This window comes from Carcharhinus amblyrhynchos, chromosome 12, assembly GCF_965287045.1.
Source record: "Carcharhinus amblyrhynchos chromosome 12, sCarAmb.v2.hapA, whole genome shotgun sequence".
NCBI lineage: Eukaryota > Metazoa > Chordata > Chondrichthyes > Carcharhiniformes > Carcharhinidae > Carcharhinus > Carcharhinus amblyrhynchos.
Genome location: NC_137335.1, coordinates 31,114,621 through 31,132,693, shown reverse-complemented (window position 1 = coordinate 31,132,693; position 18,073 = coordinate 31,114,621). Strand labels below are relative to the sequence as shown.

At 42.7% G+C, this 18,073-nt stretch overlaps 1 protein-coding gene across 3 annotated transcripts in view; it reads right to left on the bottom strand.

Annotated features, from left to right (window-relative positions):
- The window catches only part of tmem181 (transmembrane protein 181), a 214,792-nt gene that overhangs the window by 140,796 nt on the left and 55,923 nt on the right, over positions 1-18,073 (bottom strand). For all 3 annotated transcript variants that reach the window (XM_080200317.1, XM_080200318.1, XM_080200319.1), the window contains one exon: positions 9,013-9,134. In XM_080200317.1, coding sequence (XP_080056443.1) covers positions 9,013-9,134 — 122 coding nt within the window. The remainder of the gene's footprint in view (positions 1-9,012; positions 9,135-18,073) is intronic.

The following is an 18,073-nucleotide window of genomic DNA, read 5'->3' as shown; positions in this document are numbered from 1 at the left end:
CAGGATGTGGTGCTACAGTCATAGCTAGGGTGTAGAGAAAGGGCAACTTAAGTGCAAGGTAGATCCATTCAAAAGTCTGATAGCAGCAGGGAAGAAGCAGTTCTCCAGTCGTTAGGTACATGACCTCAGACTTTTGTATCTTTTTCCTAAAGGAAGAAGGTGGAAGAAAGAGTGTCTGGGGTGCATGAGGTCCGTAATTATGCTGGCTGCTTTGCCGAGGCAGTGGGAAGTGTAGACAGAGAGAACAATGGGAAACTGGTTTGCATGATGGATTGGGCTACATTCACGACCTTTTGTAGTTTCTTGCGGTCTTGGCAGAGCAGGAATTACACCAAGCTGCGATACAACCAGAAAGAATGCTTCCTATGACACATCTGTAAAAGTTGGTGAGAGTCATAGCGGACATGCCAAATGTCCTTAGTCTTCTGAGACAGTAGTGGGTCAGATCCCAAACAATGACAAGACAGGGTACAGGAATGAGATAGAGAATCTGGTGAACTGGTGCGGCGACAATAATCTCTCCCTCAATGTCAACAGAATGAAGGAGATCGTCATTGACTTCAGGAAGCGTCGAGGAGAATATGCCCCTGTCTACATCAATGGGGATAAAGTAGAAAGGATCAAGAGCTTCAAGTTGGTAGTGTTGCCAGCAAACTTGAAAATCGAGTTGGGGGGAAATATTGGGCCACACAGCCATACATGTATAAGGATTGTAGTAGGGGGCTGAGAACACAGCCTTGTGGGGCACCTGTGTTGAGGATGATCGTGGAAGAGGTATTATTGCCTATCCTTACTGACTGTGGTCTGTGAGTTATGAAATTCAGGATCCAGTCACAGAGGGAGGAGCCCAGGCCCAGGCCATGAAGTTTGGAGGTGAGTTTCGTAGGAATAATGGTGTTGAAGGAAAAACTATAGTCAATAGGAATCTGACATAGGTATCTTTGTTATCTAGGTATTCCAGCGTTGAATGCCGGGCCAGGGAGATGGCATCTGCTGCAGACCTGCTGCAGCAGTAGGGTCCTATTAGGTAAGAAGTTCTTACAGGTGCAGAACAAGGCTACAATACTGAATGAGTTCTTTGTATTGGTGTTCACTAAGAAACAGAAATCTGACAATATATTATTCAAATGGAAAAAATACAAAAAAGATTTACAAGGATGTTACCAGCACCGGAAGATTTGAATTATAAGGAGAGGCTAGATAGGTTGAGACTTTTTTCCCTGAAGCATAGGAAGATGAGGGGTGGATTATAGAGGTTTATAAAATTATGACAGGCGTTGGTAAAGTGAATAGCCATGGTCTTTTCCCCAGGGCAAGGGAGTCCAAAACAAGAGGTTTAAGGTGAGAGGGAAAAGATTTGAAAAGGGATTTAAGGGGAAACCTTTTTACACAGAGGTGGTGTATATATGGAATGAGCTGCCGGAAGAAATGGTAGAGATGGGTTCAATTACAATATTTTAAAGACAATTTGTTGTGAAGTTGAGTTTGTGAAGTGTTGTCCCTTTAGAAGCTGGTTTTGTGTCAGTGCTTGGATGTTTAAAATGCAGGTGCCTACAGGGTACACAAATTGCAATATTTGTGATCAGGACCAAGCATCAGGATTGCCTTGGTAAAAGATTTGCAGGTTTTTGAATTTTGTCAGCCTATCAATTTAAAGCAGGCACTCAGCTATCAGGAACCAATCAAATTTGAATTTACTGTTGTTGACGTCAGATTAATCTTAGAGTAGGAAAATTGATAGGTCATCACAGTTAGAGTAAAGAGGAACTCAACTGACTGCCTGCAGTTCCACTGAAATGCTGCCACCTCAACACCTACAGAGCAGCAACTCCATGCCAGCTAAAAAGCCGCTCTTAAGTGAACTCTCCATCCATCTAACAAAAGGGTACCAAATCAGAAAGGGCTTACAGATAGCGGAATCATAGAGTCATAGAGGTTTACAGCATGGAAACAGGCCCTTTGGCCCAACTTGTCCATGCTGCCCATTTTTTTAAACCCCCAAGTTAATCCCAATTGCCTGTATTTGGCCAATATTCCCCTATACCCACCATATTTGTGTAACTATCTAAATGTTTATTAAAAGACAAAATTGTACCAGTCTCTCCTACTACCTCTGGCAGCTTGTTCCAGACACCACCCTCTGTGTGAAAAAAATTGCCCCTCTGGACACTTCTGTATCACTCCCCTCTCACCTTTAACCTATGCCCTCTAGTTTCGGACTCCCCTACCTTTGGGAAAAGATATTGACTATCTAGCTGATCTGTGCCCCTCATTATTTTATAGGCCTCTATAAGATCACCCCTCAGTCTCCTATGCTCCAGAGGAAAAATGTCCCAGTCTATCCAGCCTCTCCTTAAAACTCAATCCATCAAGTCCTGATAGCATCCTAGTAAATCTTTTCTGCACTCTTTCTAGTTTAATAATATCCTTTCTATAAATAGGGTGACCAGAATTACACACGGTATTCCAAGTGTGGCCTTACTAATATCTTGTACAACTTCAACAAGACATTCCAACTCCTGTATTCAGTGTTCTGACTGATGAAACCAAGCATGCCGAATGTCTTCTTCACCACTCTGTCCACCTGTGACTCCACTTTCAACGAGTATGAACATGTACCCCTCGATCTCTTTGTTCTATAACTCTCCCCAGCGCCCTACCATTAACTGAGTAAGTCGTAACCTGATTCAATCTACCAAAATGCATTTATCTAAATTAAATTCCACCTACCATTCGTCAGCCCATTGGCTCAATTGGTCAAGATCCTATTGCAATTGGAGATAACTTTCTTCACTGTCCACTATGCCACCAATCTTAGTGTCACCTGCAAACTTACTAACCATGCACCCTATATTTCCATCCAAATCACCAGAACTCCAAAGGTTTTTCCAAAGCTATAAAACTTTTTGTACATCTCTTTAAGAGTGACTAATTTGTCATTATTTCTTTGGTAATGAATGGATCTTGTACTTATTTGAACAGCATTCCAGTGGAACCTTACTTTAATTGATATACTAATTGTTTACTTAAAGTTAGCAGTTGGTTAAATAAATAACATTTTAATTATTCACTTAAAGTGAGTGTCAGGTATTTCCATCAATAAACCTTTAAATGTTAATGAAGAGCAGTTAACACCTTCCCAAACACTTAACAGATTACGAAGTGAGATATTCTTTTTTGGGGGATTTGGCGTGACTTCTCAAAAAGGATCAACCTCTGCATCGCAACAAATTGGACAGGTACATAGATAGGAAAGGTTTAGAGGAATATGGGCCAAATCTAGGCAAATGGACTAGTTCAGCTTAGGAAAACTGATCAGGACGAGTTGGACCAAAGAGCATGGACCAAGTGCAGTATATCTCCACGACTCTATAACCAGGTGTAAGGACAGTCCTACCAACCACAGGCCAGTTATTAAAAAAAAATCAATTGTGGGGCAGGTTTTGGAATCCATAATCAGGGAAAAAGTGAACAGGCATATAGAAAAGTTTGTGGCTCATGCCAAAATTGGGAGAGCTGTCCCCCAGCCTGACATTGCTTACGAAGTATGATTCCACGAATGTGACTTTGTCCTGGTCACCGCTATCACCGTCACTGGGTATGTACTGTTCAACTGATAAAACAAACCCACCAGCAGTGGCAGCACAATGAGATATAGTTGTTTAGAAGGCAGAAGACTACAGCACCTAATTGAAAGATTAGGTACTTCTCCTCCATAAAAGGTAAGTACATCAGATGCTGGAAATTTAAAATAAAAACAGGAAAGGCTAGAAATACTCATCCAGGTCTGACAGCATCTGTGCAGAGAGAACAAAAGATTTTTACTCCCTGGTGAGGTGCACAGAGATGGGACAATTCCAAGTTCCACAAATCCGATCTTTAAAAATATCTAAGGGACACAACTGGGGACGCTCATTCTCACTGGTCAAGACGGATTCCGCGATCAACAGTCGTTCAAATCGGCCTCTACCTTCAGCCAAATGGTGTATGGTGTCGGACATACCTTCAGACTCCTTGCACAAGACTTTGGTTGAATCTTTATCTTGATCCCTTTCATCTCAGAGTGTCCCATTGAGTACATCTCTATATCTCTCCAAGACATCCTGTAAACTTGTTCTTGAATTCTCCAGCCTATTTACCACGCTCCAGTTTAATTTTGATTTCTGCAGCCAGGAGCGTCCAAACAAGCTACGCATGAGCTCTTTGCAGGAGTGCATGAGAGCAAGGGTGCCAGCTCACCTTGAGCATGAATGGGTTCGCCATTGTTATACCTTTCACGTTTTATATAGCATATTTAAGCGCTTCTTTAATATATTACTTACATGTACATGACACTAGAGATCTTAAAAAGAATGGTAAAATTATGAAGGTGCTCTTAGCAGCAATAACGAAGGTGGCTTTTTAAGATCCATCCCATCAATGGGATCAAGGATGTCAGCTGATTTGTAATGCTTTGAAGAACTTCTTCCTTCTCTGCTATACCACAAAGATTCCAAAACTCTTTCCCTGACCATCCAAGCTTGATTTTAAGGGAGATTCAACAATCAGACTCCACTAACAGACACTGGGTAGCAGATGCATCTCAAGTAGGAGTGCAAGACATTTTTCTGCACTGCACTGTCACACACTGGCCAAGGTTTATGCATCACAAATTGAGAGGCCGTGCATTTTGCAGATAATAATTGTCTGTCTGCTGTACCCACTAATTCTGCTGCATTTGCATTCCAGAAGTCATAGAAAGTGCTTTGTGCGGTAAACAGAACTATATTGAGGCCAGGAATGCCACAGTCACAGACATTCATGTAAGGATGTCAGATTGAGAATGACCTATCACCATGCATGCTTGCAAAATGAGGCCCATGATTATGATAGTAGGGGTTTCAACCATGTGAAGTTCGATTCATTGATATTCACTTTCGCCCTTGCAGGAAATGGGTAGTACCTAGAGGAAATGTGGAGTCAATGTTCAAGGTTCTGTAGATGTATGTATGTCACCAGAAACTGGCTAATGGCAACAAAGATATCAGAGGACCTTAGGAGAATCTATTTTGTATAAGAACCCAACTGACGACAATTCCCTCTGCATATATTCAGCCCTGGCTACAAAACCATGCCTCCCAGCTACTCTGCCATTGGTGGCAGAATGGAACAGGTGATAACCAGCAAAAGGTCATCCCAATGACAGCTTGTGGGGCTGCAACTTTCAGCATTATAGAAAATCTGACATATCTGGCAGCAGCAAATTCAAAGACTTTTAATAGTAGATGCATCACAGATTGAGAGGCCATGTATTTTGCAGATAATAATTGTTTGCCTGCTATACCGACTAGTTTGGCAGCAAACTATTATATTCCTAAACCATCCATTACACTTCAACGTATAGGTTCAGCATAACAAGCAGACTTTCTGGGGAACCGACGGGGGAATTTCTAACACAATTGCATAAATGGGTGGAACACTGCAAGTACAGCTCAGCATTACTTGAAATATTGAGACTGTTTAGTATGTGGCGTAAATGATTTGCAACCCAAAGGAGAACCCAAACCCTAACAAAGCCAAACCTAGACCAAAAAAAAGTCAAAGAACTTGTCTCATGAAAGCATGGAAAAAGGAGCCCAAGAGCTGTAAGGACCAATAGACATTGCTCTATGACTATCCCAAACATGAGCAATTGGGACTAGCTGGGAGGGCGCCATGGTCGACATGGACTGGTTGGAACGAAGGGCTTATTTCCACGCTGTATTGCTCTATGACTCTATAGCACCATCCTCAGGCCTGGATGACCCTCATGCCACAGAACCAGGTCACCAGCAGAATAGATTTGTGACCCCCAACGAGGAAGAGCAAACAAGCAAGGAAGTCAGAATATCCCGGCATCAGACAAGGAGTTCCACAATTTAACAAATGACCAGCAGATCAACATTGAACGTTGATTGGAGCCCACCCCAAGCCAGGGTACTGAAACAAAGAGCCTGTATCGCCCAGATCGAAGGGTGAAGCCATTCAAAATAGGGCTTGTCAGATAAGTCACTGAAAAAGAGGAAATAGTACAATTAAATTGCATCACCACACCCAAAGTGGCCCCTATACAGATCCAGCTCCAAGTAAATGGACACCCATTAAACATAGAGGTGGATACAGGTGCAGTGATATCCAGCATAGGGGAACATTAATTTAAGCGATTACAATTGGACAATTTATCACTTAATCTGTGAGATATGAGGCAAGATTGGCAACGCATACAGGAGAACAATTATGCATAATCGGGACAACTGTAACTCCAGTCACATACGGGCAACAGAAAGCCCCGCTCTCATTGACAGTAATGCAAGGACCAGTGCCCAGCTCTTTGGGAAGTTACAAAAATTTGCCTGAATTGACAGCAAATTTTCAAGGTGGGTACTGGTGAGGTATGAGGTAATAGGAATGTACCCTGAAGTTTTCCAAGCAGGCCTCGGAAAGATAAAAGGAGCCAAGGCAACGATTTACACAGACCCAGAAGTAAGCAAAAGTAAGCAAAAATAACTTCGTACAGTACCCCCACATCTGGCCTGAAGATCTCCAATCTTTTCAGTTGGATCTGCTGGAGCCAATCTCTTTCCGTAAGGCTGGGTCTATGCCCCCATACAACAATCAGAGGGAGACAAGCTGATTGTAGCCCATAAATTACTGGGGCCATTATTAGAATCATAGAATCCCTACAGTACAGAAAGAGGCCTTCGGCTCATCGACTCTGCACCAACCACAATCCCACCCAGGCCCTACCCCAATATCCCTACATATTTACCCAGTAATCCCTCTAACCTACGCATCTCAGGCCACTAAGGGCAATTTTAGCATGGTCAATCAACCTAACCCGCACATCTTTGGATTGTGGGAGGAAACCGGAGCACCAGGAGGAAACCCACGCAGACACGAGGAGAATGTGCAAACTCCATGCAGACAGTAACCCAAGCCGGGTATCGAACCCAGGTCCCTGGAGATGTGAAGCAGCAATGCTAACCACTATGCTACTGTGCCACCTTGTGCCTTTTATTTGCAAAGATTCCCCTTGTAGGTGATCAGTCCGGCCTTTGAATTTTCCAACCTCAGGAATTGGATGCCCAAATGTTAAGTTATGAACAGAGGTTGGATAGGCTTGGGTTGTTTTCATTGGAGCAGAGAAGACTGAGGGGTGACCTGATTGAGATGTTCAAAATTATGATGGGCATGGACAGGGGGGGATAGGAAGCAGCTGTTCCCCTTAGTTGAAGGGTCAGTTACGAGGGGACAGAAGCTAAAAATGAGGGAAGGGAGGTTGGCGGGGCGGGATCTGAGGAATAACTTTTTTATTCAGGAAATGGAATGCACTGCCTGGGAGAGTGATGGAGGCAGGATACCTCACATCCTTTAAAAAGTACCTGGATGAGTACTTGTTTATTAATTTATCACATGTAGGCTTACATTAACATTGCAATGAAGTTACTGTGAAAATCCCCTAGTCACCACACTTCAGCGCCTATTCGGGTACACCAAGGTAGAATTTAGCAAGGTCAATGCACCTAACCAGCACATCTTTCAGACAGTGGGGGGAAACTGGAGCACCCAGAGGAAATCCACGCAGACAAGGGGAGAACATACAGACACCGCAGACAGTGACCCAAGCCAGGAACTGAAGCTGGTTCCCTGGCACTGTGAGGCAGCAGTGCTAACCACTGTGCCACTATACTGCCAAATTCCTGAAGGCAAAAGAAACTGCACAGAAAAAAGTTAAGTGATGCTGGTTGGACAAATCTATCAAAGAGCTGGCACAAACAAAGAGCAAATGGCTTCCTGTTGTGCTGTTATGATTCTACAGGTGGCAAGCTGTAGACGCTGCAGGACCACTTGAACAAGTCATCAACCAGAACATGGCTAATTTCCAAAACTGACAGCACAGAACATCTGATGCTGTCTTTGAATTCCACAACAGGATAATTTCCTGTTCAATAAACTCAGTAATCAAGGTCAGTGATGTGAGTTATCTTTTAAATGAAATGACGGATCTGAACAGTAGAAAAAGCTGCACGTGTATACGTTTTAAATAGATTTTATTTACTTCAGATGCGGGTTAGGTGGATTGGCCATGCTAAATTGTACCTTAAGTGACTGCGGGGGGCTAGCTAGGGTAAATGTATGGGGTTATGGGGATAGGGCCTGAGTGGGATTGTGGTTGGTGCAGACTCGATGGGCCAAATAACCTCTTCTGCGCTGTGGGATTCTATGATTCTAAATAAAAGGCCCAGTCAAAAACCAGTAATATGACTGTTCCTAAAAATCGAACTGAGTTATTTTTAAACTTAAAGTTCAAAGGATAGTTTATTAGAATATCAGAGGAATATACAATGGTCAGAAAAGCAGAGGGTGCAAAAGAGACAGGGCTGAAGGAGACTGCAGTTATGCAATGGAGCAAATTAATTGAACTATTTGTAGGCAAGGTTAACGGATTAAATCAGGGATGTCTCCATCAGTCCTGACCCTCTACTAATCAATGTGGGGTAATTTCCAACAGAACCACACCAGTACCTGCATCAGGCACCTCCAGCAGTAAACGTTGGTTAAAGTTACCTCTGCTTTCTCCAATCCCAATAATGCAAAAATAGTAAAGCAAAATACTACTGATGCTGGAAATTGGGAAAACAAAACAGAATGTGGGAAATACTCAGTAGATCTGGCAGAGAGAATCATTCCTGATGCTTTAGGTTGATGAACTTTCATCAGAACCAGTGAAGTGAAAATATACCTTATAAACCAAAGTGAATGTTTTAGTTTGACAACTGTGTTGAAACTGATAACACCAGACCTTTACAGAGAGACTTTCATTCCATTAGCCAAGATTGGATTCAAAAGCTGTGCCAAGGAAGAAATTACACTGTTAGTTCAGTGAGCTATTCAATTCCCACTATGACTTACATTTTTAGAAATATGAGAAGGCGCATAAAATTAAAAAAGTATTATACATCACAGTTCCAAGTAATAGTTACAAAAACTTACATTCATACAGTGAAGTGATCGGGTGTGATTGTGAGCATCAACTCTGATGTTTGGCACACTGGTGTCTTGCATGACTCCATTTATTGCAACCATCATTGAAATCTTTTTTGTGAATTCCACACCTGAAGAAAATCAAAATGTAATTCAATAGACACCCTTACTGTTCATACATTATTCCAAAAAATATAATCCGCATCCAGTTTTAAAATTAACTATGCACGAATCAGCCATGTCCCTGAATACCTCACAAATTGCCACTGCGAATGGTGAATTATCTGAGTCCAACGAGCTGGGTATAGTATTTACAAATATTATTGGTAATGGGCAATTGGCATTCTTATCAAATCCACAGTTGAATCCATGCATGGGTCATAACCATCCTTACAACATGGATGGGATTTTTCATGTGCATTTCGCAGATTTCAGTTTATGAGTTGACTAGCCTTCAGCTTCTCAGAATGCAAAAGCTTATACACATCTTCAAAATTTCAAACATTTTCCCCCAGCACAAGAGGTTGGTAAATAAAATTAGAATACACAGGATTGGGAGTAATATACTGGCATGGATTGAGGATTTGTTAATGGACAGAAAACGGAGAGGAGAAATAACAGGTCATTCTCAGATTGGCAAGTACTCCAAGGATCAGTATATGGGCCCCAGCTATTCACAAATCGACATGGGGGCTGCGCAGGAGGGCGGGCGGCCGACACAGGGGCCACACAGGAGGGGCGATAAAGGAGGGGGAGACATGGGGGCCACAAAGGAGGGAGATGCTGTTCAGTAAATGAAACGTGCCTTCTGCTTCTTCAAAACTACCTTTATTTATCTGAATCAACTCCAAGTGCCATTCACCCCAATTCCCAGTGCCACTTGTAACCTCTTTATATGTCAGTGGCTTCTACTGGATAATTGACATCTTATTAGGACTTAATTGGAAGGTCTGTTAACCCATTCCTAACAACATGGGGGTGTAAAAGTTGGAGGGAACATCAGAAAATATGAATTAGGGGCACATGGCAGCAAATTCAGCCCTTCATCCTGCTCTGCCATTCAATCAGATAATGGCTGATCTCTTCCTGGTCTCAAGTCCACCACCCCACCTGCTCCTCATACCCCCTTATTGAATTTGCCCTCTTTTCTGCCTGCTGTACCTGCGTACTTACTTTCAGCAACTAATGCACGAGGACTCCAAGGTTTCACTGAATATTCACATCTCTCAATTTACATCCATTCAAGCAATAATGTCTTCCTATTATTAGAGAGATATGGTCTGAGTAAGGGCAAAGGATTTATTTTTGTTTAGTTAGGCCATCATGATCGGCATGGGCTTAGAGGACCAAAGGACTGTTACTTTGTTCTAGATGTGGTCTCGCTAACAACCTATACAATTGCAACAACACTTCTCTACTTTTATACTCCAGAGCCTTTGCAATAAATGCCAACATCCCATTTGCCTTTATTGTTCCATGCTGCATCTGCATGCCGACTTTCTATGAGTCAGGAACATAGACACCCAGATCCCTCTGCCCAGACGCATTTGGAATCTGCTTTCCATTTGGGTAATAATTTACCTTTCTACTTTCTTGCCAAAATGGAAAACCTCACACTTATCCACATTAAACTCTGGTGCAAAAGGTGAAGTCGCATGGGATCGGAGGTAAGCTGGCAAGGTGGATGCAAAACTGGCTCTGTCAAAGAAGACAGAGGGTAGCAGTGGAAGGGCGCATTTCTGAATGGAGGGCTGTGACAAGTGATGTTCCTCAGGGATCAGTGCTGGGACCTTTGCTGTTTGTAATATATATAAATGATTTGGAGGAAAATGTAACTGGATTGGTTAGAAGTTTGCAGATGACACAAAGGTTGGTGGATTTGCGGAAAGCGATGAGGACCATCAGAGGATACAGCAGGATGTAGATCAGTTGGAGACTTGGACAGAGAGATGGCAGACGGAATTTAATCTGGACAAATGTGAGGCAATGCATTTTGGAAGGTCTAATACAGATAGGAAATATACAGTAAATGGCAGAGCCCTTAGGAGTATTGATAGGCAAAGGGATCTGGGTGTACAGGTACACAAGTCACTGAAAGTGGCAATGCAGATGGAGAAGGTAGTCAAGAAGGCATACGGCATGCTTGCCTTCAGTGGCCAAAGCATTGAGGTTAAAAATTGGCAGGTCATGTTGCAGCTGTGATAGGTATGTCCCTGTCAGGCAAGGAGGAATTGGTAGGGCTAGGGAACCGTGGTGCACTAAAAAAGTTGATTCGTTGGTTAAAAAGAAAAAGGAGGCTTATGTTCGGATGAGACTTGAGGGCTCGGGTAGTGCACTAGAAAACTTTAGATTGGCTAGGAGGGAGTTGAAGAGTGAGTTAAGAAGGGCTAAAAGAGGACATGGGAAGACTTTGGCTGACAGGATTAAGGAGAATCCTAAGGCGTTCTATAGGTATGTCAAGAACAGAAGGTTGGTTAGGGCAAGATTAGGGCCAGTTATAGACAGCAGAGGGAAGTTATGTGTGGAACCGGAAGAGATTGGAGAGGCATTGAACCAATATTTCTCTTCGGTGTTCACGCAGGGGGACAAGAATATAGCTGAGGAGGACACAGGGTTGCAGGGGAGTAGAATAGACAGTATTACAGTTGATAAGGAGGATGTGCTGGATATTCTTGAGGGATTGAAGATGGATAAGTCCCCTGGTCCGGATGGGATTTACCCTAGGATTCTCTGGGAGGCAAGAGAAGTGATTGCAGAGCCTCTGGCTCTGATCTTCAGGTCGTCGTTGGCCTCTGGTATAGTACCGGAAGATTGGAGGTTAGCGAATGTTGTCCCATTGTTTAAGAAGGGGAACAGAGACTTCCCTGGGAATTATAGACCGGTGAGTCTCACTTCTGTTGTGGGCAAGGTTTTAGAAAAAATTATTAGGGATAGGATTTATAGTTATTTGGAGAGCAATGAATTGATTGGAGATAGTCAGCATGGTTTTGTAGCGGGTAGGTCGTGCCTTACTAACCTTATTGAGTTTTTTGAAAAAGTGACCAAAGAGGTGGATGGGGGTAAGGCAGTTGACGTGGTATATATGGATTTTAGTAAGGCGTTTGATAACGTTCACCATGGTAGGCTTCTGCAGAAAATGCAGATGTATGGGATTAAGGGTAATCTAGGAAATTGGATCAGGAATTGGCTAGCAGATAGGAGACAGAGGGTGGTGGTTGATGGTAAATATTCGTCATGGAGTTCGGTTACGAGTGGTGTGCCTCAGGGATCTGTTTTGGGGCCACTGCTGTTTGTAATTTTTATTAATGATCTGGATGAGGGTATAGTTGGGTGGATTACTAAATTTGCTGATGACACCAAAGTCGGAGGTGTGGTAGATTGTGAGGAAGGGTGTCATAGTTTGCAGGAAGACTTGGACAGGTTGCAGAGCTGGGCCGAGAGGTGGCGGATGGAGTTTAATGTGGAGAAATGTGAGGTAATTCACTTTGGTAGGAATAACAGATGTGTCGAGTATAGGGCTAACGGGAGGACTTTGAATAGTGTGGATGAACAGAGGGATCTAGGTGTATGTGTACATAGATCCCTGAAAGTAGGGAATCAAGTAGATAGAGTTGTTAAGAAGGCATACGGTGTCTTGGCGTTTATTGGTAGGGGGATTGAATTTAGGAGTCGCAGCGTCATGTTGCAACTGTACACAACTCTGGTGCGGCCGCACTTGGAGTACTGTGTGCAGTTCTGGTCCCCACATTACAGGAAGGATGTGGAGGCTTTGGAGAGGGTGCAGAGGAGGTTTACCAGGATGTTGCCTGGTTTGGAGGGGAGGTCCTATGAGGAGAGACTGAGGGATTTGGGGTTGTTTTCGCTGGAAAGAAGGCAGCTAAGAGGGGATCTTATTGAAACATATAAGATGATTAGAGGTTTAGATAGGGTGGATAGTGATAGCCTTTTTCCTCGGATGGAGAAAGCTAGCACGAGGGGGCATGGCTTTAAATTAAGGGGGGGTAGTTATAGGACGGATGTCAGGGGTAGGTTCTTTACCCAGAGGGTGGTGAGGGATTGGAATGCCCTGCCTGCTGCGGTTGTAAATGCGCCTAGTTTGGGGGCGTTTAAGAGATCCGTGGATAGGTTTATGGACGAAAAGGGATTGGTTTAGGATAGAGGGTCATTTTTTTTTTAAACTGGTCGGCGCAACATCGTGGGCCAAAGGGCCTGTTTTGCGCTGTAATGTTCTATGTTCTTTGTTTATAGAACCTTAGTTAGGCTGCACTTGGAATATAGTGTTCAGCTCTGATCGCCACACAACCAGAAGGATGTAGAGGCTTTGGAGAGGGCACAGAAAGATTTACCGGGATGTTGCCTGGTATGGAGGGCATTAGCTATGAGGAGAGGCTGGAGAAATTTGGTGTGTTCTCACTGGAGCAACGGAGGTTGAGGGGAGACCTGATAGAAGTCTACAAGATTATGAGAGATACAGGCCGAGTGGATAGTAAGAAGCTTTTTCCCAGGGTGGCAGAGTCAATTACTACAGGGCACAGGTTTATGGTGCAAGGGCCAAGGTTTAAAGGAGATGTGCAAGGCAGATTTTTTACACAGAGAGTACTGGGTGCCTGGAACTCGTTGCCGGGAGAGGTAGTGGAAGCGGATAAGGTAGTGACTTTTAAAGAGCGTCTTGACAAATACATGAATAGGATGGGAATAGAAGGATATGGTCCCCCGAAGAGTAGGGGGTTTTAGTTAAGTTGAGCAGCATGGTCAGTGCAGGCTTGGAGGGCCAAAAGACCTGATCCTGTGCTGTAATTTCCTTTGCTCCTTGTTCTAAACTCTACCTGCCAATTTTTTGGCCCAAACTCTAAAATCTTTATATCCTTTTCACTGCCTGCTTTCCCACCTATTTTAGTTTCATCTGCAAATTTTGTTATTCTATACTCCGTCCCTGCTTCCAGATCATTCATACAGATTATAAACAGTTGAGGTCTGAGGACTGACTCCTGCAGCACCCCACTAGTTACATTTCGTCAGCCAGAGAAGCACCCGTTTATTCCGGCCCTCTCCTTTCTGTCAATCAGCCAATTCTCAATCCGATGCAAATAAGGGGGGGACATGGGGGTGCAAGCCAGAGGGGACATGCGGGTGCAAACGGCGGGGGCGAGTGTGGTGGAAAGGAAGGGGGAGATGGGGCAAAGGGAGGGGGGAGATAGGGGTAAAAAGATGGGGGAAATGGGGGCGTTAGTTATTTCTACCCAGATTGATTCAACATGTTGGTCAATGTCATTTCCTAATACAGCCTTATGTATCAAGGGGTGGGGTGGGGAAGGGGCCAGGGCAGCAGCACGAGGGAGGGAGTGGAGTCACCTGATGAAGGGGCAGTGCTCCAAAAGCTTGTGGCTTGTGCTACCAAATAGACCTGTTGGGCTTTTACCTGGTGTTGTGAGACTTCTTACTGTGCTTACTCTTGACCAATGCCAGCATTTCCACATCATGGCTACATTTACACTGCAATGAAGTTACTGTGAAAATCTCCTAGTCACCACATTTTGGTGTCTTTTGGGTGCACTGCAGGAGAATTTTAGCATGGTCAATGCACTTAACCAGCATGTCTTTTGGACTGTGGGAGGAAACCGGAGCACCTGGAAGAAACCCATGCAGGACATGGGGAGAAATTACAGATGCCGCACAGATAGTGACCCAAGCCGGGAATCGACCCAGGTCCCTGGCACTGTGAAGCAGCAGTGCTAACCACTGTATCAACAATAATATCATCCAGGGTTCTTTACAGAACAGTCACCATAACATGACAGAATTCTACTTTCGGATGGAAAGTGAAGAAGTCCAATCTGAAACTAGGGTCCTAAATCTAAACACAAGAACCTATGAAGGTATCAGCCATGAGTTGGCTATGATAGATTGGGGAACTCATTATTAAGAATGACAGTGGATAGGCAATGGCTAATATTTGAGAAACAAATTCGTTGCAATAGTTATACATTCCTTTCTGGTGCAAAAAAAAGAGAAAAGCATCCAAAGGGAAGTCATTTAAAGTTGCCAGAAAAAGAAGCAAGCCTGATGATTGGGAGAAGTTTGGAATTCAACAATGGAGGGGCGTGAAATTGATTAAGAGGGAAAATAGGTTATGTGAGTAAAGTTGCAAGGAACATAAAAGTTACTACAGTTACTAAATAGAAAAAGATTAATGAAGGCAAATGTAAGTCCCTAATAGTCCAAAACGGGAGAATTTATATTAACAAGGAAATGGCAGAGCAATTAAACAACTTTAGATCTGCCTTCATGGAGGAAGATACAAATAGTTTCCCAGGAATGCAGGGAGCCAAGGATCTAGTCAGGAGATGGAATTGAAGGAAATTAATATTGCCATTAAAAAAATGCTGGAAAACTCGATGGGACTGAAAGCCGATAAATCTGCAGGCTTAACAATCTACATCCTAGGATACTAAAGGAAGTAGTATGGAAACAGTGGATGCATTGGTTGTCATGTTCTAAAATTCTATAGATTCTGCAATAGTCTTGGCAGACTGGAGAGTGACAAATATTACCCTGCTATTTAAAAAGGTGGGAGGAAGAAAACAGGAGTTGCAGACTACAGACTTTAATGTCAGTGGAGGGGAAAATGCTAAAAGATGTGACAACCCTCACTTTGAAAATATCAATGGCAGTTGGGAAAATCTGCATGGATTTATGAAAGGGAAATGATGTTTGACAAACCTACTGGAGTTTTTTTGAGGATGTAACTAACAGAATAGATAAGGAAAGAAAACAGTGGACATTGTGTAATTAGATTTTCACAAAGCTTTTGATGAAGTCTCACATAAGGGGGGAGGTGTTATAAAGCAAAGATTGATTCTCCCCTCTGAGAACTAGCACAGAAACATCCAACGAGGAGTACCATGCCTTATAATCTGCAAAAAGTGGTATGACCTGCGTTTCAGCAAATTGTCATTGTCAAATACAAAATAAATCCCTGACACTCATCCTAAAATCAACACGTAACTATTTATTTATTTAACTAACAATGAACAAATTAACTAAATTAACAAATCAAATAAATCCCTTCTATTAACTATTCCCAAATAAAACAAGGTTTTAGTGGTATGTTGTTTCAATAAATACAATTCTCATTCATTAACAAAAGTAGAATTTAGTCACTTTCTAAATTACAGCCAGGTTTTGTCTCTTCCGGAATATTCTGGGCTTTCTCTGTTGATTCTTCTATCTGGAGCTTCTTTCTTCTTTAATACCTTTGCTATCTAGATGGTGCTTTCTCTAAGACATAGATGAAGCTACAAGAGTCTCTCTCTCTCTGAGAGCTATGAGCTGTTATCTCCGGGAGGTGGCAGTTGCTCTCTCTTCTTAATCCCACTTTCCCCTTCTTTTACATCCGTCGTGACATGTCAATATTTCCCACAATAGGATTCAAAACCATCAGATTTAAATTGAATAGATTCTTGGCATCTAGGTGCCTGGTTCCAATTGATTGGCTAAGTTCAAAAGCGTGTTGTCTTCGTAAAAATGGCTGCATGGCCTTTTGATTAAGTGTTTCAATTTGGGGCTCCCTATGTACCTGCATTTTTACTGCACTAAGCACAGAAAAAGCACCACCTTTTAAAGAGACCATGCGATGCTTTCTCCCTAGCATTTTACAAATGCCAATCTACAATTACTCTATCCATCTTTGCAACAGAGGCTACTGTGCTAAGTTAAAGCACATGGGATTGGGGGTAAAATACTGACATGGATGGAGAACTGGTTAGCTGACAGGGTACAGAGAGTAAGATTAAATTGGTCTTTTTTGAAGTGCAAGGTGGCGATTAGTGGGAATCCACAGGGTTCGATGCTTGGGCCCCAGCTATTCACAATACGTACCAATGATTTGGATGTCGGAACCAAATGTAAAATTTCCAACTTTTCTGATCATATGAAACTTGATGGGAATGCAAATGGTGAAGAGGGTGTTAAGAGGCTTCAAGGTAATTTATACAAGCTGCATGGGTGGGCAAATACATGACAGATGCAGTATAACTAGCAGGGCTAACTATAACTAACTACTTTTCTTTGTTCTTTACACAGACCAGTGAGGGCAGAAGGTTTTTTTTAAAGTTAGAGCATCACAACACCACAGGTTTGGAGGACCAACGGGCCTGTTTCTATGCTGCACTTTTCTTTGTTCTTTATAACATTGGATGAATGTAAAGTTATCCTCTTCGGATAGAGAAACAGAATGGCAGAGTATTATTGAATTTGGCATAGCTTGGAAAATGATGGGGCATAAAGGGACTTGGGTGCCCTTGTACATCAGTCACTGAAAGCATGTTTGCAGGTATAGCAAGCTGATAAGAAACAAATGGTATATTGGCCTTCATTGCAAGAGGACTTGAGTACAGTAGCATGGATTTCTTACTGCAACTGTATAGAGCTCATTGATTCCTGGAATGGCAGGTTTGTAATTGGAGGAGCAATTGGGTCGAGTGGGCCTGTATTTGCTGGAGTTTAGAAGAATGAGCAGGATCTCATTGAACCATATTTCCTCAGACTGTGCATCTAGTACATGGGTCTGTAAATTCTAAGGATACAGGGCAAACCATTTAGAACTGAGATGAGGAGAAGCTTCTTCACACAGAGGTTGGTAAACATGTGGAATTTTCGACCACAGAAGTCTGTGGAGGCTAAGTCACTGAATACAATTAATAAAAAGTTACATCTTTAGACTCTAAAGGTGTCAAGGTTTGTGCGAAGAATGCAGGAGTATGGTGTTGAGGATCAGTCATGATCATACTGAATGGTAATGCAGGCTTGTAGGGCGGAATGGCCTATTTTTGTTAATAGGTATTAAAGGAATGTGGGGAATAGATGCGTTTCTGGTGTTGGATCACAGATCAGCCATGATCTTACTGAACACAAGATATTATTCCTAGTCCTGTTCCTATGCCCCTACTAGGAGATTAGGATTTTTATCTTTAATCTGTTCATTATAATTCTTTGATCCATCAGAGGTGTCCAATCTGGGGAATTAACATAGCTGTAAATTCAGAATTTAAAAAGTGAGACTAAAGAAAAA